The sequence below is a fragment of the Zonotrichia albicollis genome, chromosome 2, assembly GCF_047830755.1.
Source record: "Zonotrichia albicollis isolate bZonAlb1 chromosome 2, bZonAlb1.hap1, whole genome shotgun sequence".
Lineage (NCBI taxonomy): Eukaryota > Metazoa > Chordata > Aves > Passeriformes > Passerellidae > Zonotrichia > Zonotrichia albicollis.
In genome coordinates, this window is record NC_133820.1 from 34712997 (window position 1) to 34738861 (window position 25865).

The 25865-nt window shown below is 44.4% G+C and overlaps 2 protein-coding genes across 3 annotated transcripts; both read right to left on the reverse strand.

Moving 5' to 3' along the window:
• Window positions 1-606: 606 nt before the first annotated feature.
• On the reverse strand, window positions 607-12380 carry CCDC181 (coiled-coil domain containing 181). The gene is made up of 6 exons (XM_014266368.3): window positions 12139-12380; window positions 6127-6269; window positions 4758-5615; window positions 2820-2966; window positions 2037-2191; window positions 607-1459 (listed from the first exon to the last, which is right to left on the reverse strand). The coding sequence occupies exons 2-6, from the start codon at window positions 6244-6246 to the stop codon at window positions 1339-1341; spliced, it is 1401 nt and encodes a 466-aa protein (XP_014121843.2). The 5' UTR covers window positions 6247-6269; window positions 12139-12380; the 3' UTR covers window positions 607-1338.
• An 839-nt stretch (window positions 12381-13219) lies between these two features.
• On the reverse strand, window positions 13220-25147 carry SLC19A2 (solute carrier family 19 member 2). Of its 2 annotated transcripts, XM_026792851.2 has the most exons (7): window positions 24563-24899; window positions 23833-24438; window positions 20534-20756; window positions 16911-17103; window positions 15911-16052; window positions 15513-15681; window positions 13220-14768 (listed from the first exon to the last, which is right to left on the reverse strand). In XM_026792851.2, exons 1-6 carry the CDS (start codon window positions 24746-24748, stop codon window positions 15556-15558), a joined length of 1476 nt encoding a protein of 491 aa, XP_026648652.2. In that variant the 5' UTR covers window positions 24749-24899; the 3' UTR covers window positions 13220-14768; window positions 15513-15555. The 2 variants fall into 2 exon arrangements, with proteins under 2 accessions (XP_026648652.2, XP_005486219.2); XM_005486162.4 differs by having other exon boundaries at window positions 13220-15681; window positions 24563-25147.
• Window positions 25148-25865: the final 718 nt, after the last annotated feature.

The following is a 25865-nucleotide window of genomic DNA, read 5'->3' on the forward strand; positions in this document are numbered from 1 at the left end:
AATCACATTTCTGACCCTGATTTCTCTGTAGCATAAAGGGAACTAAATGACATTGAATTGCAAAACTCTTCACTCTGCTGGTGTGAGGCACTGAGAAGCATCTCTTTTGTAGTTTTGTACAATGAGGGAGATGGTGTGTGTGAACCTTTGCAAACATTCCTCCTGAATTTGCTTGCTAGACACAGAAAGCTCTTTGTGCCTTTGGTGTCAGAGAAAGGTACTGGTAGGAGGAAGGCACCTGTTACTTACATGTCCCATGAGCATGTGAAATTTTCATTTTGTGTCCATGCTTGCTCTCTATGCTGGCAAAAGCTGCAAGAGAGCAGCCTCCAGTCCAACACCAATGCTCTCAATATGCCTGTAACTAGCCCCAGAAATAACCGAGAAAAATACTACCAGCAAATCAGCTTTGCATCTACTACACTGCTGTCTACTGCAGTGCTCCCAGAAAACACTGTGAATGCTGAAAAATTTCAAAGCAATGTCAGGATCATGACATCCATTGGGGCTTACAGCTGGACAGAATGCTCTTCTTTGTTCACTAACTTTATGATTTCATGAGTGATTTTGGCATGATCTCTATCAAGAGTTCACAATTTAGCTGGGTAAGGCCATGTACTTTGGTAGATTTATTATAATAAACATTAACATTTATATAAGGATCCTAGCTTCCTTACTACTGGAAAAAGGTCATAATTGGAACAAGCTTTTAATTCCATGGAATAGAGAGCTACTGAATATGACTCACAGAAGTAAGTTTCAAAACCTGTTGCATGATCACCTACACATTAGTCTTCAATCACCGCTTTCCAGAAACCTAAAAGAACACAGTCCTCTGGTCTAGAGTTGGTCAATGGATCAATAGGAAGTGGTACAAGAAACATCATTTTCCAACAATATAACACCTTGCACAGTCAATCACTAGCAGTATCAAACAGCAATATTAATCCACCAAAAATTTAACATTTTACACAGTAGCCTGCATCCAGGAATCCATAATGAGTATAAAGTGCCTTTTAAAGAAGGGAATGTGTATTTGCCACCCTCATTTATACATCTTGCACTGATTTTGATTTGGTTAAACCAAGAAGATCCCCGAGTTATGCATTAAAGCAGGCTTTTTGACTAAATTACAAATAAATAGATAATAAAATCATTGTCACTGAAGGTAATTGTTAAAACTTGCTTGAAAGCTTTAAAAACACAACAAAAAGTCAGTAGCTGTAAAGGACAAAAACTCAAGCCATAAAAATTAAGAAGACTGTCACCAAGAACTCTGTGGCTACATCAAATTTTCAACTGTAATGATCTGAGAAACAAAAGAATTTGGGCTCTGAATTAAATATAGTGGATGTTCCGCATTTGTTTTGCTCTTCTGGCTTCTAATCTAAGCTGCCTGGCTCTCTCTTTAGCAGCTAGTTCTGCTGCTTCTTTCTCTTCTCTCTTCCTTCTCAGCCATCTGTGGAGAGAGAAAGAGGACCAGAAGTACTGGCAGTTGTAATTTCAAGCTTTACATTATCCATTCAAAGGAGATTTGTCCCCCACTTAACTGTGGCCCACCATGTCTTGTAGGGTGAAGTTGGGTGTCATGGCTGAGACAGTCTAAAAGCCTGCCATACCCAAACACAGGAAGCACTACTTTCCCACCCCAATTCCCCTCCTTCTGTATCCACCTTTACCTCCCCCCTTTTGTTAAACTGGATTAGCTTTATGCTCATTTCATGGAGTGAATCAACCCAAGGTCGCTCCAGAACAGGCAACAAGGGTTAGAGGAGAAGATCCCTTTTTCAGCAAAAGTAATTCACTCTTTTCCGCTCAGGTTCTGACAAATAATTTCACAGCAGTGAACAAACAACATCAAGGAACTGATGTATTTTTTTTAGGGTGTAAGTTTAAAAGGGCATATTCATATGAAAAAAAACCCCTCCAAAACAATGAGGACTTCCGTAGCAAAGATATACCATAAGATAGCTACAGTTTGAGATGATAGACTAGAGAAGTTTCAGATGTGGTCTCTTAGGAATGACCCTACTCACTCTCTAAAAGCTCTGTCACAATCCTCTGGGCTTGGATAAAAGGCCACTTCTTCAGTTTGGCGTCTCAAGACTTCTATCCGTCTTTCTCTCACATATTGCTGGTGCTTTTTTTTAAGCCATAAACTGTAGGCTTCTTCTGGATCCCTGTGTACCTCCTAATCAATAAAAAAGACATATATACACAAGGGTTATCAGTAAATAATAAGTAAATCTCATTATAATAAGGGTTTTTTGTATTCTGCTGGCATCTTCCCTCCATGAAATACACTTCATAAACACACTAGAGCATATGCTAATCTGGCACAGAATATATACATGAGCAAGCATTCAAAGCACCATGTCAAAAAAAGTACTGAATTTAGATTTTTCTTTAGAACAGCATCTGAATCTCCAGGTTTTGATTGGGTCATGTGCATTAACTGCTTACTAACAAGTTCTGATGCCAAGAAACACACTCCAAGTAGTCTTCTTGCTGCTTGCTCACTCAGGGCTCAATCAATCAATCAATCAATCAATTAATTCTCCTGGTATATGGGAGCATCACTGTATCCCCTGTGATTTTATAGCTAAATTCATGTGTGTTGCTTCTACACTGCAAGCCACTCTGCTAAGCAGATCAATCATAAACCTGCAGGTCTACCTCTTCACCGAAAATGATGTAACAAGAACATTTCCCATTGCTGTAAATTTTCACACATTTAGCTAAGAAGGCAGGTTTAGAATTTGGCTTTCCTATTTAACAAGAGCATCACAAATCCCAGTTCCAGATTAGGGAGACCTTACTTTGAGCCTCAGCTCTTCCAGCCGCTTTGCACGACGAATTCGCTTTTCTTGTTGAACCTGTTCTTTCTTCTTTTGTAACCATGCTTTAAAAACTATTTCGTTCTGTCTTTTCCTCATTTCTTCTAGTTCCTTGTTCTTTTCTTCTTCCTTAGGTGGAAGGAAAACTGAATAAACTTGGTTTTTAAGAGAATGATCCTAATCTGCAAAGACTGTTGCAGGCAATAAATAAGCCATTTGAATTGCATGAGAGACACACTAAAATACAGATGAAACAAGAATACTCAAAAACTGCACCACAGCTGATACAACATTTAGGAAAAAGTTGCTTGGAGCACTTCTGCTTGTGATATATTCAGACACTTTCAGTCTAGCCCTTTTTGTGATTACCTCCATTTCCATGACACCTCTTGACTAACAGACATTCAAATAGCATCAGGCAAAAACTCATAAAATTAAGTCTGCCCAATATCTCTAGTTAGCTTAGAATCACTTTAAATGGATACATTTTAAAAATAAATGCAGCTCTCTGGCTTGATGGACCACTGAACCCTAAAGGATATTTGGCAACACATGGATTGCAGGCACTACCTTATTTATAAGGACCTTTTTTGGACATGAAGTTGCAATGTATTGACTTAAGTTAATAGCTTCAGGCTTTTTTCAAGTGCGCAAATTTATATTTACAAAATTGAGAAAAGTTTCTTTTACTTATTAATTACATTTTAGCTAAGGATAAGTATCTACAAGGAAGAGAAAAAGTTTCAATATATGCTCCAGAAAGCTAATTAAGACATTTTTTACCAGGATTTACTCTCCTTGACACAAAAGCTATAATCCCAACTCATTTCAATACTTCGAGAAATCTAATCTTGCAAATAGATGATCTTCCTCCCACCTACATACAACTTCCTTATATCCTCCAAACTTACCACTTCTAATTTACTGGAATGAAAGAAACGCCACCAAAATTAAGCAGACAGATTCTAGTAGTCTTGTGTGCACAAAAAAAACACTTCAATTGCTCATCAGATTTCATTCCCCTCATTACTAAGCTGAGCCTCAGCAACCTTTTCAAATAAAGCAGGCTAGAGCTCTTTCCACAGATAGAAAGTAACCTTGCAAGCTACTTAGCCAGCTTAATTAGTACATCATGGCAGAGAAAAATGGCAGATGCTTCAGGCTCCTTTTATAGAGTAACACACATAACATACCTTTTTGTAATTGTATCATTATAATGCAAAAAAAAAGAAAAAAAACATCAACATATCAACATTTTTAAACTCTCTGGTAAAGATTTCTGAAGTTCTCATTACAGCTATCAGAGGCTGACTCTCTATTGTATTTTTTTTCTGTGTAATGAGCTGAGAAAGAATTAAAAGGGTTCTTACAGTCACTCTGCTATGTAAATGTTATATTATGACTGAGCACTCTCCCGTGTGATAATTGCCCAATCCATACTTCTTCAGTACCCAGATGTGCCCCAGCCTTACTGTGGTTCATATAAAATTCCTGCACTGCCATATAATATGTGCAGATGTGACACCATGTGCTACATTCCATGAACTGTGGGACTGTAAGAGAACCTAGGTAGAGAGAGAGCCAAGAAGCAAAAGCAGTAAGAAAACTGTAACAGAAGAAGGTGCATTTATGAAGGATGCATTTATGAAGGCGCATTTATGAAGGATGAAATAAATGCTTCATTTCTCCTCTGAGCAAGGCATGGTCCTATGCCACTCTGGGAAAGGAGCTTGGAAAGATTCTATACAAACCCCAGAGAATTATTGTTTTTATTATTGTTGTTGTTATTACTACTACAACTATTATTGCTGCCTCTTTTATCAAGGTGTTTTATCAAGGTGTAAATACCCTGAGCACATGGTCTTTGTGGAGCAGAGGAACAGGATGGTCACTGTGATTTACTTTTCTCTATACATTTACCCGTCTCTTCAGTGTTTCTTTCTTCAGTTCTATCTGCTTCCTTAATTCTTTTTGTCTGGGAGTAAGAGTGTAAGTGGAGCTTTTCGCAGGTATGTTTGCAGACTCAGTCTTCTGTTTTCCCAGACTTTTTGCACCATTCAAAGCAGAATCTGGCTGCTGGTTAGAGTCAGATGGAGGCATTTCTTTCCCTTGAGTGTCAGTGGGTTCTGAAGTCTGTTGAGTTTCAATATCTGTAAAATAAACACTTATTGGGGCCAAAATGCCCTGGCTTTCAATATCACATAAACTTAAGAGTTCAAACTTTCTATCTATTTCGATTAGAACTTTACCATTTGTCTTCTCCTCACCTGAGCCAGCACGTTCTGAAAGTGATGTGTGTTTCTGTCCCCTGTCAGAAATATTCAGCTGAGACAGCCCATCTGAAACGTCTCCTCTTACAAGGTCAGTGTAACCAACTTCAGCACCATTTGGATGAAGATCCACCTCATCCACAAATTTTAACTTCCGTTCTCTTTTTCCATGCACAGGAGCCTGATTTTCCAGCTCTTTGTTGGCTTCTTCAATCTTTTCCAAGACGTAACGCTTTATTTCTTCATCCTCTCCCTCATCCAGTTCCTGCTCATTTTCCAGCTTGGATTCCTGGATAGAGCTTTCTCTCTCAGCATCAGATTCATGGTCATCCTGTTCACTATCTGCCCCAGATTGCAAATACTTTTCATTAGAGTATAATACTTTCACATTTACATCTTCCTCTGAAAGCTGATCTAGATTTTCTTTCATTTCTTCACTGTCTTCCTGAAAGCTGTCTGATGTTTTACGAGTTTTTGCTTCAACATCCTCTTCCTTTTCTTCAGGATTCTAAAAAAATAAAATAAACTAGTCTTTTCTCTCAACAGAAGAGTTATCAAAGAAAGAGAAAAGAAACAGTGAGAGAGGAGTACAAACTATCTGCATTCTAAACCAGGTTGTCAAATAGTGCACGTCATAACTAACAGCTTTTTTGGCACTAACAAGTCTCTTCATTTTCTTCATGTTCACATTCACACAAAGTTTAACTAATCAGTAAAGTGATTAGTGACAGCATAAAACTGCAATGGGTGTTATACAAACAGTTAACGGAACACAGAAGTACTTTTGAAAAAAAAGTAACGTTTTCAACGAACACTGAATTTTTTGCTTGACAGATATTAGAACCAAACTAACCAGTTTGCTGAAATGTTTTTCACTATAAATCCAAATAACTTTCCTTGTCAAAATTCAGTGAATGCACCTACACATTTCAAGCTATACTGAATTTGTGCCTATGATTCCAAATATTACTAAATTTTGTCTCCGAAATAACACAACTAGCATTTAATGTAACAAATACCTCTTTTTCACCAGGGTTTTGTTTTTCTTCTTCATCAGTTAGGTCTTTTTCAAAATCATCCTCATATTCTGCATTTTCTGTTGAATCACCCACATCTCCTTGAGCTTCCTTTTCACTCATTTTGATGATGTGTTAGAGTAATACTACAAAAAGGAAAAGGAATAAAACATTTTCAAACTCTAGTGACACCCACATCCAACTTGTGAGCAGTATTAATACAAGCATATTAGACAGTGCCACAGCACCTCAGGACTAAGGATCACCAATGGCTCATAAACATGACTGGTTTTGGCCTTTCCAGCTCTGGCTACTGGAAGAAAGTTTGAGTTAAAGCAATTCAAGGGGATTTAATTCTCTGACAGAGCTTAAACAAGAACTCATGATCTCTTAACAGTTAGCCTTGGGCTTGGACAAAGAGACCACTATTTTATGCTAGCTAGAAGTGCTACAGCTTCTTGCTTGTATCTTACCTTGTTTATACCTTAACTTGTTTAAATCCAATATAACTTTAAACACTCATTAACATGTTAATCAGGCTAGATGTAATCATGCTCATGACAAAACTGAAGATGAGCAGGACTGAATCTTTTAAAGGACTGAATCTTTTAAAAAATCTTTGTACTGCATAGCACACAGCTGCCACCAGCTCCTGAAGGACTACTTAATTGCCAGTGCTTGGTGCTTCAGGCTGACTGCCTGCTGCCCCTCAGCTTCAGCTCTCTCAGTACAAGGCATCTAAGATGCAAAAGTTTAAAGATGCAGACACACTCACAAGCCTAGAGAGCTGATTCTGCTCTGTTTATAGCTTTAGCCCCTCATCATTCCATCAATAATTTATTACTTTTTACAAAAGCAGAACAGAAGAAAACATCAATTATTCAACATTCCTGTTTTTTTGTACCATCTGCTGTAGGCTGGAAGGTGCCACTTCTATGTGTCTCTAGGAGAATTAATCTGTGTCATTTTCAATATACCAAAGATCATGACTGTTGTGACAGAACAAGGAGTAATGGGTACAAATTGAAAGAGGGGAATTTTAGGTTAGATATTACGATGAAATTCTTTGCTGTTTCGGTGGTAAGTCACTGGACAGGTTTCCCAGGGAAACTGTGGCTGCCCCATTCCTGAAAGTCTTCAAGGCCAGGGTGGATGGTGCTTTGAGCAACCTGGGCTAGCGGGAGGTGTCCCTGCCCATGGCAGGAAGGTCACAATTTGATGAGGTCCATTCCAACCCCTTAACATTCTGTGATGACGTGGCAAGACAATATAGGGTGTAAGGGAGAGCTCTGACTCTGGTTTGCTCTAGAACAGCAAGACAGCTCTTGCTGTGTGACCATCCTGCCCTTCCAGACAAGAATCACAGAATCAGAGAATCAACAAGGGTTGCACCTGAACTGTCAAATTCATCTAGGCATTTTGTAAAAACCCCTTCATCCAGCAGATGTTGCTTAAATTCTTCCAAGCTTTTGTTTTGAGTTCTGATGAGCATCTCTGTGTTCTCAGTCATTTATTCTCAGGAACACCAGCTCTGCTCTTTAGAACTCAGTATTTTATGCTGGTAAAGAGTGATGTTCTTTTAAGCCTCAAAGATTAGTCAAGATTTGGTTTAGAGTGGTAATAAAGCTGGGCATTTGCTGCAAAACAGTTTGTACGGAAACTTTTAAAAGCTCTTTGGTTTCTCTGATCCATATGTTGTTCAAGAAAATCTGTCAGTTTTTTCACTTCTTTTTAGCTACCACTTGCCACTGGAATCACTCATTTACACTAGATTTCTCAGAATTTAAATTTCAAGAGCTCATTCAGACTGTTGCCTTGGCTTTCCACACTGCATCTATTTCCATCATGTTTTTCCTGCAGCACCTCATATAACACGTAATGATTTTTGCTGGGAAATGCCCCTTCCTTTACAAATACCATTGGTTTGGGTGATGACAATGGATCTTAATGGAGATTACTTTGCTCTAGTGCATATTCAGCACAAAAAAACTATTTCTCTGTGATTTCATTATTATGATAAGCAGATACAAAAGCTGCACAGTTGAATTGTGCCTTTAAAAAAATATGTTCACATCAGTCTGTGGCACTCAATACAAACACATTGAACATGCTGCTTAATTTATTTAGGTGAAGTGTAATAATGGGGAGCAGCATAAAAATCAACTTCTTCTGTTGTAAGATAAAGTAGCTATGGCTGAAGAGAGAACTTCCAATTCAATTACTTGTTTCATGGAATCATACAAGGTTAAGGGTTTGGAATGGACCTTAACATCATCTAGTCCCAGCTCCCCCTGCCATGGGCAGGAACACCTCCCACTAGACCAGGTTGCTCAAAGCCCCATCTAGCCTGGCCTTGAACAATTCCATGATGGGGCATCCACCGTCTCCCTGGCAATCTGTTCCAGGGTCTCAACACCCTCACAGTAAAGAATTTCTTCCTTTTATCTAACCTAAACTTCCCCTCTTTCAGTCTGTACTTATTTCCCCTTGTCCTGCCACTGCAGTTCATGACAAGGAGTCCCTCTCCAGCTTCCCTATGGGTCCCTACAGGTACTGGAAGGTTGTAATGAGGTTCCCACACAATCTCCTTTTCTCCAGGCTGAGCAGCCCCAACCTTTCCAGCCTGTCTCCACAGGGGAGGTGCTCCCGTCCTCTTACCAACCTCGTGGCCTCCTCTGGACTTGTTCCAACAGTTCCATATCCTTCTTATGCTATGTCCTTGTGGTGCCTTAGGGACACCAGAAAATCCTGAATCAGCTCCTATTCTATTTTGGATATTATGAAGTAAAGGGATTCAGCATTAAGAGAGACCGAAAGTATTCAGAAAAATCTCAAATCTTCATTTACACCTGCTTCTGCTCTACTTGGGGTGTGTCTGTGGTGGGTGTGCGCTGTGACCATTTGATCTGCACGACTTAGTAACATCTCTACGCGGTTACACTCAGGCACAGTCACAACAAAAGGCGCGACAGAGCGATGGATTTCTGTCTCTTTGTCCTGCACAAAAACATACACGCATACACAGATCCACGAACCCGAACTCCACGCGAGGCAGTGGGGAACGTCCTCACCAGCATTCCCTGCTCCCCTGGGACACGCCGGCGCCGCTGCTCCCGGCCGGGGACGAGGAGCTGCTGCCACCGCCGGGCGTTGCGGTTGCCGTGGCAGCGGCGGAACCGCACAGCGCCACGGCGGCTCCCGAGGGACAAACGCCACCTCCCGAGGGACAAACGCCACCTCCCGAGCGACAAACGCCACCCCCCGAGGGACAAACACCACCCCCCGAGGGACAAACACCGCCTCCCAAGGGACAAACGCCGCCTCCCGAGGGACAAACGCCGCCTCCCGCTGGGCCCTGGCGCCCGCGAGTAGGCTGGGCCGCACCGCTCTGTTGCCATGGAGGCAGGCCTCCCCCCGCTACCCCCGTGCTCCCGTTTCCTTGTGGCACAATTCCACCTGAGGCTTGGAAATTGTGGGGAAGCAGAACGCTGAGGGGAGCGGAGGTACACACCGCACCAGGGGAGGGGCAGGAGTGCGGCAGGCGGCTCAGCCGAAAGCCCTTCTTTGATGCTGTTAAATTATGCATTCGTGAGGGAGCAGCCTCGGTTTGTGTGTTTTGTATTATTCATCACGCTCCGGCTGGCAATGAGTAATCGGATCAGCCCAAGAGGCAGCAGTGTCAGGATTTGGGCTTTTGTTAATCACAGAATCATAGAATTGCTTGGATTGGAATGGAATCTTGAAGCTCCAACCATGGGCAAGTGCCATGGGCAAGGACACCTTCCACAAGATCAGGCTGCTCAGAGCCCCATCCAACCTGGCCTTGAACACCTCCAGAGCTGGGACATCCACAACGTCTCTGGACAACCTGTTCCAGCGTCCCACCACTAATGAACACAGCACTGAATCTCCAGAGACACACCTCTCTGTGTTAACCTTGAGAGGTATGCTCCTTGAAGTTGGAAATGAAAAACAAGAAAAAAACAAAACAAACACAAAACAAACAAAAACCCCACAAACAAACAAACAAAAAAGCAAAACAGGAAATGTCCTGAATTAATTCCCATCTGGGAAAACTGAAAAAAAAAGGCCAAAGAACCCCACCCTGATTTACCTACCGAGCCAGAGGGGGGCTGGCAGGGGGAGAAGGATGAGGCTCCTCAGTGGAGCTGGAGGGAGGTGGCAGGTTGCAGTCTCCTCTAGAGAGAACGAAACACCCCACAGGTAGTGGATGCTGTGCCCCTGAGGCCAGCAGGACCCCAAAGAGCTGTGTGACCACCAGACTCCCCACAGAGCATACACAGAGCTCACTGCAAAGGTGAGCAGCTGTCAGCAGCCGTTCATAGTGATAAAGTTCATTCAGCATCACAAGATGCCTCCCAGCACTGAATTTTGGGGAATGACCCTCCTCAGCCTTCCAACCAGCTGGGGCTGCAGTAGCACAGACCCCTCTGGGGGGAAAGAGGGAGAGAGTGAGGGAGGGAGTTCGCCTCACCGGCAGCACTGAGGTGGTGCCGATTACACTGTCATGGCCGCACACCTCAGAGGGCAGCACCTCCCGTGCACTAAAGGGTTAATGCTAGTGAAAGAAAATACAGGCAGAAAAACAGCCATGAAGCTAGAGCTTTGATGACTCTCAGAGTAACTCAAGTAGGGTCCCCCTTTCACTCAAAGTCATATGGGACAGAAAAGCTGAACCCCTTCAAGGCAGGGTTCACAAGTTCTCTGAAGACATCTGTCATCATAGGCCACATTCAATAGGAGGAGGCAGGACTCCATGATGACAGGGCTTCTGCTCATTTTACACCATACGGTGAAAAAGAAAACCAGGCTTTGACACTGGTTCTAGTGGGCTGGAAGGGGTCCCTTACACTTACCAGAGACAATGCTGTTAGCTGCTTGGCAATGGTTCCTGTTGTACCTGGCAAAACTTCAACCAGTGACCTCACCCAGGGCATGCAGTTATCCTACCCTTGAAGGCAATAAGCTGAATTTCTGACTTTCCACATTTCATTTTGACAAGTTCATAGCAGTCTAAAATACAGAGAACTGGGTACAATACCAAGGCTTTCTGCTCTGCTTTTATTGTAAGACTTATCCTTCATCTTAAAAGCCAGTGCTATCCTTTTAATTCACGAGAGATCCTTTATGCGACTAATTACAAATCAGCATGATTAAGACAAGGATTAGACCCTATTGTTGGGATGCCAAGCTGTGATATTTGTTAATATTAACTTATTGATTTAAGGTCAATCAAAATTGATCTATGCAGTCATTAACCCACATGTCATTAAATGTTGGTTTTCAGATGTTCCCATGTGTGAGGAAGCTGCAGACCATGGTTATGAAAAATGCAACGAAAACAGCAGTAAAGCAGTGCAGGGCTCCAAGGACAGATCCCGGCACTCGGCTGCTGTTTTCCTTGTCACTAATGCACCAGACACTATGTTCAGGCAGCAGATTCATGCACAGTGAGTGTGTTTCACAGAAAAAAGCTGCATAACATCTCCAGAGGAGCATTAAGCAAGCACTTTAACACCTTTTTTATGTAGTGTAGGAAACTGACACTGTCAAAAGCCACTGGGAGCAGGGTTCAAATCATCCAGTCTCCTGTCCCTTCCATAGTCAAAGTCCCTCTTTCCTTCCCAGTGCTTGGGTACGATCACACCAATAGAGAAGAAAACACAACCACTTCCACACAGAGCCCTTCCCTTTCCCTGAGAGCACTGCCAGAGCAGCAGACTGTGTCACACATGCACACAGCCACATCAGGGGTTGAGTGCAACCCTGCCTTGCCTTGGCAGGCTCTCACAGCCACTGCTAGCCCAGGGGGACAGCATTGGGTGCTGCTCCTGAAACAGCATCCTCTGGCAGCTCTTACTATTCCTGCCTTTTAGGGCAGAACAAGCCCAGCACCCAGTCCCTCACTGTAGCAGTGATCCCAAGAACTACACCTCATCCTACCAGCATCACAGCAAGCCCAGTGCAGGACAGAGATTCAGTTGAAACACTCACCTCCAGCAGCCCCCAGCATCAACTGGAACAAAGAAACAGCCCCAACACCCCAGGCAGACAGCCACGTGTAGTGTTTATCTCATCTCCGCCAAACGGCACTGCATGCTTTGTCTCCAGCGCAGAAATTCTGCTCCTTCACAGCAGCTGTGTGCCCCTTTCAGCTCTCTCAGCTTCCACGATGTGGCAGGATGTGATGGGAGGAGCAAGGATTGCCACAGTTCACATGTACTTGCTTCACTTGTAGGAGAGAGCAGCCTTTCACCAGCACCAATGAGAAACACTTGAACCCACCTTAAGCATAATGCTATACCTGTATGACCTACTACTTATATTCTTGACATACGCAAGCAGATATTTTAATCCCCGACTCTGTCAAGAAACTCATCCCCTCACAGCTGACTCCTGTATTCACCCAGAAAAGCAGATGAATGAAATTCAGAACAGACCTCACATGTCAACAGTCCTATCCTTCAGCAATAAAGCTCTGAAGGAAGCATGTGTAATGAAGCCTCTCCTCCCCAGAACACCCCTTTTTTGGTTTTGGTGTTGTGCACAGGGCTTGTTGGGCTACTTATCCACACAAACCACTGTGCCCTCCACCCTGTACTATGAGGTACAAGCCATATCCAAGGCAGGGTGTGCCAGGATGGGGAGCTTACAGCATTTCTCCTTTAAGGCCTCAACTTTGCAATTAGGTCCATGTAAGTAGAAAGGTCTTCCTGCAAGAAAACCCTACACCTGCTTTCCTGTACTCTCACCCCCAGTTAGACTGAAGCGTCCTGACCAGGGCTACCCTGCATTGTGAGTGATAATCTCCTTCTGCAGACCAGTCTGCACTGGAATTAGAGTGGTGCTTATGGACTGCTCAGCATTTAGAATCCCCAAAACAAGACACTTGCACAGAGTTATGCAAACCTACACAAGCCAGCCATCAATTATCAGCTTCTTGAAGCGTTGCTTCTTTTTGTATGTTTTGTTTTAGACTGTTTTTATTTACAAAGATGCTCAGAATAACCTGCAGCAGCAGTGTAATGATCAGCAGGGAATCAAAATAGAAAAAAAAAACATCTTCCACACAGGATAGCTCAGAGTATTTTTATTTAACAAAAATAGCTGTTTAATTAGAAACCAACAACATCCACATGGTTACAGGTTTTCCTAGGCATCACTGTTAACTCTGCATACAGCTCCAATCAGGCTCTACAGTCACCTCATCACCAAAGCAATAGCAGAGCTCAGAACCTGAATGACATCCAGGTGTGGCTTCCACACCTTGTGGGTCTGTGGACATACACAGCGTAAGAAGCCTTTCTACCACAGTTTCATTACTTTGGTACAAAAATCACTGATATTGCTGTAAGTCATTAGTTAATTTGTGACTTCCTTTTAAAACAACTGCGCTGTTCCCCGTCAAAGATTTGACCTCTGTAGGAAAAGTATGATTAAAATTGAGCTGCTCCTTTTGGTCACTTGATAGGAGTGCTGTGTACCCATTCCCCTTGCTTTGTTTCAACTGCCATCAGACCAAGAAACTCAAAGGACAGACTATCCCATCCCAGGACAGCTTATCAGCTAGCATTTCATGGCTTCAGATTTTATTTTTTTTAAAACAAAAAACCACAGAGAAAGGAATATTTACATGGGTGGCTTCAAGTTTCCATTTCAGGATAAGGCAGTTAAGTTCACATGTGTAAATGCCAGTGCAGCTGAGCCCCTCTTTAGGGGGCTATTTCAAGAGGCAGTGTGCAGAAAGAAAAGTTTTTGGGGAGTGGGCTCCCCTGAGCAGCTGGCCTGGAAGGGCTCCCTGGATCCCAGGCAGCACATGCCAAACACATTAATCATGCACCTTGTGTAGTAAAGGCTGGGGCTCACAGAAAGTGATGGGAAGTGTCCCAGCCAGGGGGAAAACAACTTCCCAACCCCAATACTGTGAAATTCTCCTTGGCACTAAAAGCAGGTGATGAACCAAAGCTGCTTCTTCAGCTGAAAGAAGAAAGGAGCTCTAACGAACACACAGAGAGAAGGCATGGAGGGAAAGGCTGCATTGCACCTTCTCCCTTGCCAGCTCTCCTGTACACTTACACTCACCACTACCTGCACAGAAACAAGCACACTCCATAGGCATTTGTTGCTGTTCTGGTCACGCTGCCTGAGTACCCACGTGCCCAAGCCCAGGACAACTCTCTGCAACTCCTCTTCAGTGTTGAAGCAATTTGGAAAAAATAAAATATTTTAAAAAACCGTATGAGGCAAGTTCCAAATTGCTTAAACTGGACAAGAAAAAGGATTGCCCACTCTAAACATTCATTGTTCTGCTCATGTGGAAAGAAGAGGTAGAACTAGTGGACAGAGACCCACCAGAAGCATAAAGGCATTTTAAAATAACAGTGGAAAAATGACAGGCCATAAATCGTCATTTTCCAAAGCCTCAGGCAGTTATTCTGCTAACTACCATAATTGAAGGTGTCAATTTAATCACCACAGACACAATTCTCTAAGGGCACAAAGAATAACTTAAAATTCTGTGAGTTACCTTCCTTCTCAGTGTATGCTAACGTACACCATCCCTGAAACAGTCCAGCCTGTGGGTTGTGAGGCAATGACTCCTGTAATCACAGGAACCTGCAGCCCTAAGGGACAAAGGCAAAGTTATCCAAGGGTCCCGGGGATTAGCATTTTGCCCATTTCAACTTCCTCTAAGCTTCCCTCTAGTTACAGTCCTTCCTGGGCGCAGGCCTTTGTGGAACAAGTAGTGCTGCTAATAGCCCATCCACCAGTGCCACAAACTGCCCCAGGACACATGTTTTTGGGGAAGAACCATGATCAGCTAAGGTAAACCTCTGGCAGCAGGGATGATAGACAGAAACAGAAAAACAGTACAAGCTCCTCTAGGAAGCATGTGTGTATGCAGAAATGTAAGTGTACCAGTCCTTAAAACAGAGCATCCAGCATCACAGGGCAGCTTTAGTGAGAGCCACACTGCCAGAGCACAGTCCTCAGGCCACCTCCTATCCCAGGTCTGGGGCTCTCCACAGAGAGCTCTGTTAGCATGCCCTCATTTCTGCCCTGTAGCAGCACCTCATGACAGAGAGCAGCAGTTGACCAGACAATCACAAAACTGTCTGCAGATGGACAGTGTTAGACTAAAACCTCCCAAGGTTCTCATTCTTTGAGAAAACTTACTGTTCTTTGCTCCACATCCCATACGTGCAACAGAAGAACAAAAGGCATTTTAGAAAGAAGATATTTGTTCTTACTTATGTAAGAGCTAATATATTTACCTTCTAAAATGTGCTACTAATATAGTATAAATATGGATCATATACCATTAAGGTGATTGCCTTGGGAAGAAAAGGCAGAGATTAAAAACAGACCTATATCTTCATATGTAGTCACCAAGAGTCTTCGCTTAGCGCACTACTGGCTTTCAGGAGATCTGCTTTGCACCTGCTCTTGTCTTCTGCAAGATTCCACAATACTGCAGATGCCACTGACCAAGAACACCAGTGAGATGACCGCAAAGTAAGAGGCATAAATCATGAACTGCAGAGAAAAGAAAATAAAAAGAAGTGGTTAAACCAAGCAGTTTCCAGATTCATAGGAATGTTAATAAAATAAATGAGTTCCCTTCCATTCTAAAATATCAGGATTCAGTGGTTATTTCTCTGTCAAATCCTTGACCCAGAAACCGGTAGCTGACAAGCTTTACAGCTTGGTTTATCTTCCTCCCTTCCCCACCTCCCATCAATAAAGTTAAGAACATCTATCATACCTGGGTGAAGATGTCCAAGCCAAGCCCACTGGCATCCACAACAATCACAGTGAGCAGAGTCTGAAGGCCTAAGGCAATGAAAGTATTGACCCCAAACACCAGGGCATATCGCTCCACACTGAGATTTGTAGCAATCTGGAACCTGGAAAGAAAGAGATGACCAGAAACATAAGGGAAAAAGTAGAGGAATGCATAAATGGCAGGAACGTTTCTGGACAGAACAACTTTGCAACTTGAGGAGTTACATTGATTGGTTTCATATTTTCCACAGCTAAATTACCTTGCACAGATAGTGTCCTGTTCTAAATAGGATCACAATGGACTAACTTAATAGCTAGCAGAGACCCATAGACACATACAACCCCTTTTTTTAAAAGCAAACAAACAACCCAACACACCACTAAGGGATCTGTGTGGGTTTCAGTGTCACTGAAGCAGCCCAGCTGTCTGATGTAAAGGGTCTGGTCACGTGGAGAAGATGCAACACACTCGGACCGCAGAGAGCAGCTGGCTGAATCTCTGTTGCTGTATGGTCCATAACCTTTTGCATCCTTCTAACCAGAGCTCCCTTTGCAATTGCCAGTTTCAGCATCACCCCTCTCCTTGTGCTTGAGCTGTCTTGAAGCAATTTTGTGGTTCAAAACCAGCTAAGCTTTCCTCCCCAAAGTGACAAATAGTATCAAAGTAATTTTCCTACAGGTTAGGGCAAGTTGATGCTTCAATCCAGGCAAAGCATTGTCCTTTGCTCATTTGTTAACACTTCAAGCACATTTATGAAAAACATCCCCCTAGCAATCAGCACTATCTAATATTTAGAAGTATTCACTTCAGTGTCACAAGATTTTTAATCTTGGGCACACTGCCAGCCAAATATATCTCCATGCCTCAGTTTCCAACCTGAATCACAACACAAACCCTTGCAACAGACTTTCCACAGGAAAGGCACCACTTTCATACCAGCTGTAACCTTGAGAGCAGTTCAGGTTACAGAGATACTCACGTTGCTATTGTGATTAGCATCATGTAGATAATTCTGAAGACGACATAGGATGCATAACACACCCAGATGTTATGAACAGTGTCCATGACATACACAGCAGCAGCAATAAGAAGAGAGAACAAGGCAAGTGCCACTTCACCCCACACTGCCCAGGATGTTTTTATGTGACCCACAACAACGACTGCAACTGCTCCTGTGAGGGGAAAGAAAGCATAAATCTTAGTAATTACAGTTGGAGCAATTTGGAGATGGTGCACTAGGAGCTCTATAGCCCCTAACAGCCAAACATGAATGAAGTGGAGGGCACAAGTAGGAACACCTCAGCAGCTCTCCTTCCTGATCCCTCCCTCACCTGGAACACTGCTGTAAACTCCCATTTACTCTTACAGAAACAGGAAAAAAATACATGGGTCAATGCTGACTGCCTCTAAAGCCTCCTCTCTGGCTCCAGAAGCATGACAGCCCCAGGCCTCAGACCACTGCCACTCACTCCTCTGTGCTTGACTGTGGCAGTGCTGTCAATAATTGGGAAATTTCTGTTGAGAAATCCAAAGCCTGATTCTCAAAAGCGCTCACCAAATTATTTACTGGTGCTTTAACAGAGGGTAGGAAGGAGAAAGGCACTACTCACTTTAATGCACAGCTGTTAGAGCTCTCTCCCAGGAAGCAGAAAAACCTACATTTACTGTCATCTCCACACTGGACTGTAAGATTAAGACTGAGGAGTCAAAATCCACATCTCCTGGAATGCAGCCTAATCATAGGTTATAATCAAACACTATTGATTGTGCTAGAACAATCCTTTACAACCCAGGTTTGTAACTCTGGCTGGATTTTGTGAAGAGGGGATGGCGATAAAAGACAAATCAGAGGATGGGAAAGTATGTGGTATTTCGTGCAATTCAATGAGCAGACAAAGTGTGTTTCATGCACTATCATAGCTGCAACTACTGAGAAGTCTAAATACATATTACATTAATAGAAAATTCCCATTCCAAGTAGGCCTTGTTCTGCAAATAAGCCAAACAGCAACTAACAGCATAATGGCAGTACACAGCAAACCAGACAAACAGCATACTGACAAAGGGAGGTTTACAGGACATTTCTGAAAAACAGGATTGTGTTCAGCAGCAGACCCCTGCACAAAAGTCCTACAGTGCACTATCTAAGCTCTTTGTAGCCCTTAGCTGGCATGCTGTCTTAGAAAACCTTCAAGCACACCAAGATTCCCTATGCACCACCAGTTTGCACAAGACTACAATCCTGTCAGACCATACATCAGTCTTGCAGACTGGTGAAGAATGGCACTATGCCAAGGGAAAGGATTTTTTTTCCCACTAAAGTCTGACTAACATCTTGTTCTTTGGAAGTCTGGGTCCTCCAGTAGCAAAACTCTGAAATGCAAAAAGAAGCTCAGTCCTAGAGCATTGCTCCTACTGTCTCAGCAATTCTGATATTTGAGAACAGACATGAGGATCTCATGGCAATTCACAAAATTGTATTCTCCTTATGTGCCAAGGCTGTATCAGCCTGACGCCAAATTAAGACATTCAGCCTGTGTCCTTCAATGAGACACATTCAGCTGATCAGTGGTGTCACAACCCAATGTGATAAAGAATTGCCACACTCCAAAGAAGGTGCAGGGATGCACTCTAACAGTCAGCTGATCTCCCTAGAAGGAATCCTAATTTTCTTTCCCACGACAGGGAGCTGACAGCTACCTGAGTCACCATGCCAACTTAAACCCCTCTGCAGGGCACAGACTGCAACAGCACCTTATGAAAAGGTTACCAAACGTTGCTCCTAAGTAAGCACAGAATGACTAAGAGCAATGAAAATGGCAAATCAGATCTAGGACACAGCAGGAGAGATTTCTAATACAGGGGGAAGAGTGAACAACACGTTCTTCTGTAAGTCTGATGCCTCACTGAATTGAGTGCAATTCAGATTATCCACCTTCAAGAGGAATGAAACTCAAGCCAGGTTTGGTGCAAAGATGGGCACATTGTGTTCTTGTAGAATTAAGGAAGAGAACAAAGAGCTTAACTTTACCAAAGAACAGCTAGAAAAACGTGGTTTGTCTGGCCCAGAGCAAAGATTTTGTGCTAAAATACAACCCTGGCATGACATCAGAGACAAAGAAACAGCTCATTAATAAATTCAAACTGGAAATCAGAAATTAGAGCATTTGCACTAGTGCCTAGGAAGTCAGGTCACTGTATGCTCATTCTTAACGGGTGTTAGGACTTCCAGTTCTGTCACACACTTCAAGCTTTTAGTTGTGACCATAAATTCATTAAACTTTGCTTTTTTTCAAGCAGTTAATCTCTATCAACTGGAAGGATTCTATCATTTGAGCAGTTCAGGCTAATTTACCTGAAAACATCATCCAAAATGATTCAACTATTTATAAAAATGATACTTGAGGGAAAAAAAAATCAAAATGGGAAACTAAAAACTTCAGTCTTATGAGTTTAGGTCCATTGTTCACAGGCTTTTTTAAAAGGGACCTTGTTATCAAAGATGTTCATTATAAGGTTTGAAGAGTATCCTTCCCTCCCTTTTTTATTTTTAAATTGTGCTGCTATTAGGCCACATTATGGGTCTTCTTTTCCTTGATACCAATTATTCTTCTACTGGGACAAAGGTAGGATGGTAGAGGAAACCAATCCAAACAAGAAGCAAGAGCCATAGGCTCATGCTATAGTGGAGAAGCAGTGTATGACAGCAAGGTATTTAAGGGCAGATTTAGTACACCAAGGACTGAACAGACAAAGTCATCAAGTTGCCAACAGTTTCAAACTCAACTAACAATGGGTTGTGGACCAGCTTTTAGAACTATAAAGCAGCCACAGCTTCCTATTGAACTTCAAGAAGGGGCTGAGCACACCCAAGGAAGCACTAATAATTTGTGTACCTTGGTTTCTTTTGCCCCCAAGTAGGTGATACCCACAGCAGATGATGGAACAATGACTCCATCAAAGAAAAGGGATGCGCTGCAGCAACATCTAGAAAACCTCTGCAAGGGTTTGTTAGTTTTTTTTAAACAGTATTGTCTTAGTTCTGGTAATGAAACAGTATTAAACAACTTCATAAACAAATGCTTGTGTTCACTGACCTACCTGTCCCTTTCAAGTCAACCAACTTCTTTCATCTTAATAGCTTCTGCTCCTAACAGTGCTGAAATGACTAACCATGGCTCACTGCATGCTGGGTGTGTACAGGAAACCTTCACAGGCTCCTGGAGAAAAACCAAACGCACAGGACCCCATGTCTGACTCTGGGTGGCTAAAACAAACATAACCTCATTGTCATGGTGACAGTCAAGAGCAGACAGTCAGCCACATGCCTGGGGCCTTGTGCCAAGTATTTCAGAATGATGATTGCCTTGGGAGGTTCCTCTAAACACCTACGTACTGGATTACAAGAATCAGGGCTGCTTCCATGACTAACTCACAGAGCACCTTACCCATGCATGTCAGGGAAGGCTCAGCCCAAATGCCAGGGTTTACCTCTCCTTGCATGCTTGGGGGAATGCATGGCCCTTCCAAATCACACTCTAGTGACCTTGAGGGAAACAAGACATTTCTCACAGCAGAGCCGGAGCTAAACAGGAAGCTTACCTAGGAGTGTCGAGGCTGCCTCCACAGCACCATTGTAGATGTCCGCGTTGTGAGAAGGCAGCACCATCTCCCACAGGCCCTGAGCATAGTTGATGACCTGAAAGTAGCCACAGGTGGACAGTGCCCACCACACAGACCAGCAGAGCATGGTCCTGGAGGAGTAGCACTGCACGAAGTCCTGCCAGAGGTCTTTGAGCACCTTTGCGATGTCTACTTTCTGCTTCTGCACAGATTGGAGAAGGAAGGGGAGAGAAATGTTAAGTCTTTGTTTATGAACACTTCACACTACACCACAAAATTGTCCCTTTCAGGTGGTCTGATCACTGGTGAGTGACAATGCCACTCTAGGATACAAACCCCACACAGTAATGCATAAAAAGCTTTCTCATCCCACAATCTCTGTGCCAAACAGGGCCATAGCCTTACGTGCAGGGGAAGGGTTCAGTCCCAAGCACCTCCCCATCTCTGGCTCTCCCTGACAGACAGCACGGACTGCCACGTGTTATGGGAGCAACTGAAGGGTACCACAGAAGAAACACCAGAGAACAGGACACAATATCCACTTTGACAAGACAGGATTGGAAGCCAGCCATTTACATCATAAAGGCAAAAAGTATCACTGACACTTTTAACTCCTGATTCAAATTCAACCAAATTTTGTAGCACAGGGAACTGCATCTGTCCCCAACAGGCATTGTGAGTTTATCAATACTCAAAGAAGCAAGTTCATTACCACACACTCTACCCCTGTTAAAGCTCACCAGGGCTTCAAGAAGGTGAGAGATGTCACCTGGGGATATAAAGGGAAAGAGAAGCTACTTGACCAGACACTACTGTTGCAAATGGCAGGTCCTGCACATACAAGTGCCCTGACAAATGGCAGGAGATAAAAAATAAAGCTTTCCACTCTGAATCTTTCTAGAAAGAGCATGCAAGGGGGCAGACCCTTAAAAATAACTGAAAATAGATCAATTCTAGCAACAGGGGATGACAGTAATCAAAATTGCTTTTTACATACAGATATTACAGTTCTTACTATCTTTTTACATACAGACTATTACAGCTGCTTTTTACATAAAATTACAGTTCTTTATCACTTTATGTCAACAGCAGCAGAGGAAAAGAGCATGTCTTTGTAGACAAAAGTTCCTGGTTACATTCACTGCACACACGCACACATGTACAGACAGTGTAGACTCTGTAGGGCAAGACCCTTCTGGTCTGAGTAGGCGGAGCAGTTACTTAATGTGAGACTGGGCAGAGCCCCGAGGCCCACACAGCACCTCAGGCCCCTGTGAACTTGGATTCCCGGCAGGGAAACACACAGCATTGTCACAGGACTGAGCTATTGCACATTGTGCTGTCACATGCCCAGTTTCAGAGTGGTTTCCAGAGAGCAGCAGCAACTTTGAGCTCTTGGCATTATGCCCTTTCCCTGGGGGAATCATGCAGTGTGTTCCTGGGAAGTACTATTTTCCATGAGCAATAAAACTCATTTCAGAAGGTTTCTACTAAAACTCCAAAAGACCACAGCCTGAAACCTGTCCTGAACTTCCTTTCTTCCACTCCTTCAAGTGTCACTGATTTCTAAGCATCTTTATTAAACACCACACAGTCCCACCGGTGCCTTGCCAGTGGTGTAACTCTTGCTCTGTATGTGGATACCATTCCTCCAAAACACAGCGGAGTAACTTGGGAAGAAGTGAGCTTGTGGCAATGTGACCTTACACGTAACTCCCACACCGACGATTTCACACAAAGCACAAGATCAGACACAGGAAAACAAGAGAAGGGAACAGTCACACACAGCCCAAAAACTGATTTGGCTGCTCAGCCCCGAGCGAGTGTCTGGTAAGGCAGAAAGGCACACCTGCCCTGCTCTGGCAGCGCCTCTCCAGTACAATTATTCCTTCAGCCATCCATGTTTGTGAAATATGGTTGCTGTTACCTCAGCAAGAAGGACAATCATCACACTCCGATGCTTCTCAGCCTTCAGCACCTGGTATAAGGGACCTCAGGGGAGTTAGGCAGGTGTACTCTCTCCTTTTCTAAACTTTTCCCCACTACTTTGGTACTACACATACTCTCTCAGGAGAGGAGTAAGGTAAACAAAAGGGATGGATAAGTTATATGTTTATGGCACAGAATTTGTCTTAACAAATACCCTTCAACATGCAAGCATAACTCGGGTAAAAATATCCTTGGTCACACATGATCGTGCTGGATGGAGTAGGATTAAGTCCCTGGAATGTTAATACCTTTAATTCCCAGCTGCAGCTGGAGAAGCAGAAAGCAGCCCTGGATGCTGCCTCCCGCAAACCAGCTAACTGTGGCTTACTTGCTAAGAAATACCCACTGCTGACTAATCCAGCAGCTGTGCTTGTCCTCAGAACCAGTACAGCCTCCTTCTGTCTGAGGAGCAAGGCTGACTCTCCCCAGGGCCTCGAATCCCCCTGCCAGGAATCTTCACATATTTGCATTCCCTGGAGCAATGAGGCCAGCAGGGACCTGCCCAGCAGGCAAACCACACACTCACTCTGGGCCCCAAAACTGGAGGCTGCTCACCCATGGTGGGAACCAGCACCTCTCTCCACCAAGCAAGAGTCCCTGCACTTGTTTTGTACAAATGACTTTGCCAAGTTACGCAGCCCACAAAAGCCACAAGTCAGGGCACTGCCTTGGCATTCTCAGAGGCTGTATCTAGTAGATACCATGCAGATGTGCTTCCTGCAATTTCTCACATTCTGCCTTTGTATTACTAATCAATGTCTGCTTCCAAGTGCCTCCAAGAATTGCTACAGTTTCCTTCCTAGAGCAGCTTCCTTCCAGGATCATATGGTAAACCCCAATTATTACACAGCATATTGCAGCACAGCTCACACAACAGCTGGAGTAACAATGCCAAAATCTGAGTACATGAAGAACTGCCTCTTTTCTGCAAGTCACTGGGTGCATCCAGAAGCACACACAGAGTTAGTGTCCCAGAGACGTCCCTTGTTTGTACCACTGGATGGCAATCTGATGCCCAGAGCATTCAAACTACAGCCTTGGTGAGACATGAAGAGCAGTTTCAGAAAAACTAAGGAGCAACCTACTATGCTCAAACAGAAAAGGATGCCAGTAATAATTCTCCCTGTGCCCTAAGCAAGGAAGAGGGATATGTAAAGGAATACTTTTTTGCTGTTATGAGATATGTATAAGAGATATTACATCTCTACTGCTACATACATATATATGCATGCGTGACAACCACGTCAGTATGGCATCTTCTACTCCTGTAAACTCAGGGCACAACTCACCTGCTTCTCTGCTGGATGACCCTCCCCATTTAAGGGGACTTTTGTCTCATCCTCCCAGCCAGGTGCCCTCTGCACGTCGGGATGATCTTGGACAGCAGCTCCATTTTTACAGTCCATGACCTTCATTTCACAACTAAGCCGCTGACTTGAGAAGTGGTGAAAGAAAAGGCTTTTCTGCGGCATGGGCAGGAACCACGCCGTGGCAAAGGCAATGGATATGCTAGTTAAGGAGACAACGTTCAAGCTGAAGAGGGACCATCCCGCCATGGACACAAGGACCTGCCCAGACACCGAGCCCACTGTGTAGCCCACCAGGGTGGCACTTCGGCAGTAGCTGGTGACCTGCTGGTACAGGTTGATATCGACGACACTGTAGATGTAGGAGTAATAGGCGATGTCGGTGGCAGTCCCCATCCCGTAGAAGAACTCAAGGAGCTGGAAGGCCCACAGCCGCTGGGCGTACAGCAGCATGAACCAGGTGACGATGAGGCTCAGGCCCTGCAGCAGGACCACAGGCTTGTACCGCAGATAGTCCGTGGCCAGGAACACGGGGAAGAGCAGCGCCAGGTAGGAGTAAGTCCACACCGGGTAAATCTCGTTGAACACCTGCGGGAGGGAAAAGACGGCGGTAACCGCCAGCACTCCCGTACTGCGAACAAAGCACGGACATACAGCACACAGACAGACACACACCCCGCGGGGGGATATAAGCCCCCCGGGGACACCGTACCTCGGTCTCGGAGAGGTTCTTGTGCGGCCCCAGCAGGTACCGGGTGAGGAAGGGCTCCGACGGCCGCACGCTGCAGAAGAAGCCGTAGGCGCAGAGCAGCACTGTGGGCAGCGCCCAGGAGCAGGCGTTGCCGCTGGTAGCCCGGGCGGAGCGCCGCGCCGGCCGCCCCCCGTGCGAGTCCTCCATGCCGGGCCGGGCCGGGCCGGGCCGGGCCGGGGGCGCTCCGGGGGCCAGAGGCGCTCCCGGGGCCGGAGGCGCCGGCGGCGGGCGCGTCCCGGTCACCTCCCGAGACAAGGCTCCGGCTCCGGCCCGCGGCGCTGCGCCCCACGCTGATTGGCAAGCGTGGTGGGGCGGGGCCACACACCGCGCTCGGATTGGGCAGTCCGCCCCGCGGGCGGGGCCAGAAGCCGCGCGCGGAAGGGGCGGGGCAGGGCCGGGTCCCGAGGGCCGGTGCGAGCCGGCTGTGGGAGCTGCTCCCGCCGAGAGACATCCCTGCCGCCTGGGCCGGCCCTGCTCCGCCTTTCCTCCGGCTTTCCAGGCCCGGGAGCGTCCGGCCGCTGACTGCTGCCGCTTTCTTCCCTTTCGCGAGATAAGAGCTTGAATCGCTTCTGTGGTTTAATAAAGCAGCACCTTGTTGATCAGCTAGAAGAAATAAAACTATTGCATTCGAAGTAATTATCTAAAGTTTTGCCCAGTAATACGGTTCCTATAGCTTTGCCAATCCTCTGAACTATTTGCTGTTTTTCTGTTCAATCTCTTCCTTTCTATCTATTTGATTTGCCTTTCCCTTTGCTCCACTTCCTTGATCTCCACGACATTGCTACCACTCCTAGGGCTTCCTGTTTTATACCTACAGTTTGTTCTTCAAACTGGCTGATGCCAGAGAAAATTCACACCAGGGGTCAAGCCTCCCACCTGTGCAATTGCATATCCTGCCTCCTAGGCATCTGGATATACGGAGTTGGGTGGGAAAGGGCAAGTTCTTCTCAGTCCCAGAACAGATTCCTTGTAGTGCAGAATTTTACTACCATCTATTACTATTATATAGTTATTAATATTTTATTACTGTAATCACCATAATCATGCCTTAGTAAACATAGCTACAAAGAGGATTTGAGCCATAAGCTGTCTGTAAGGCACAGTTAAATATTTTGGTCTGGATGGGTTTGATGCTTTTATCTTCTGGGTCTAGCAAAATTTCCTTTCTATTTTTCTCCATGTTCTCTTCTGTAGAAAACCTGTAAGATTTATGAGGAAAAAAAAATTGCTATTTCACTACCTTTTAGCTTGAAGCAAAACCCTA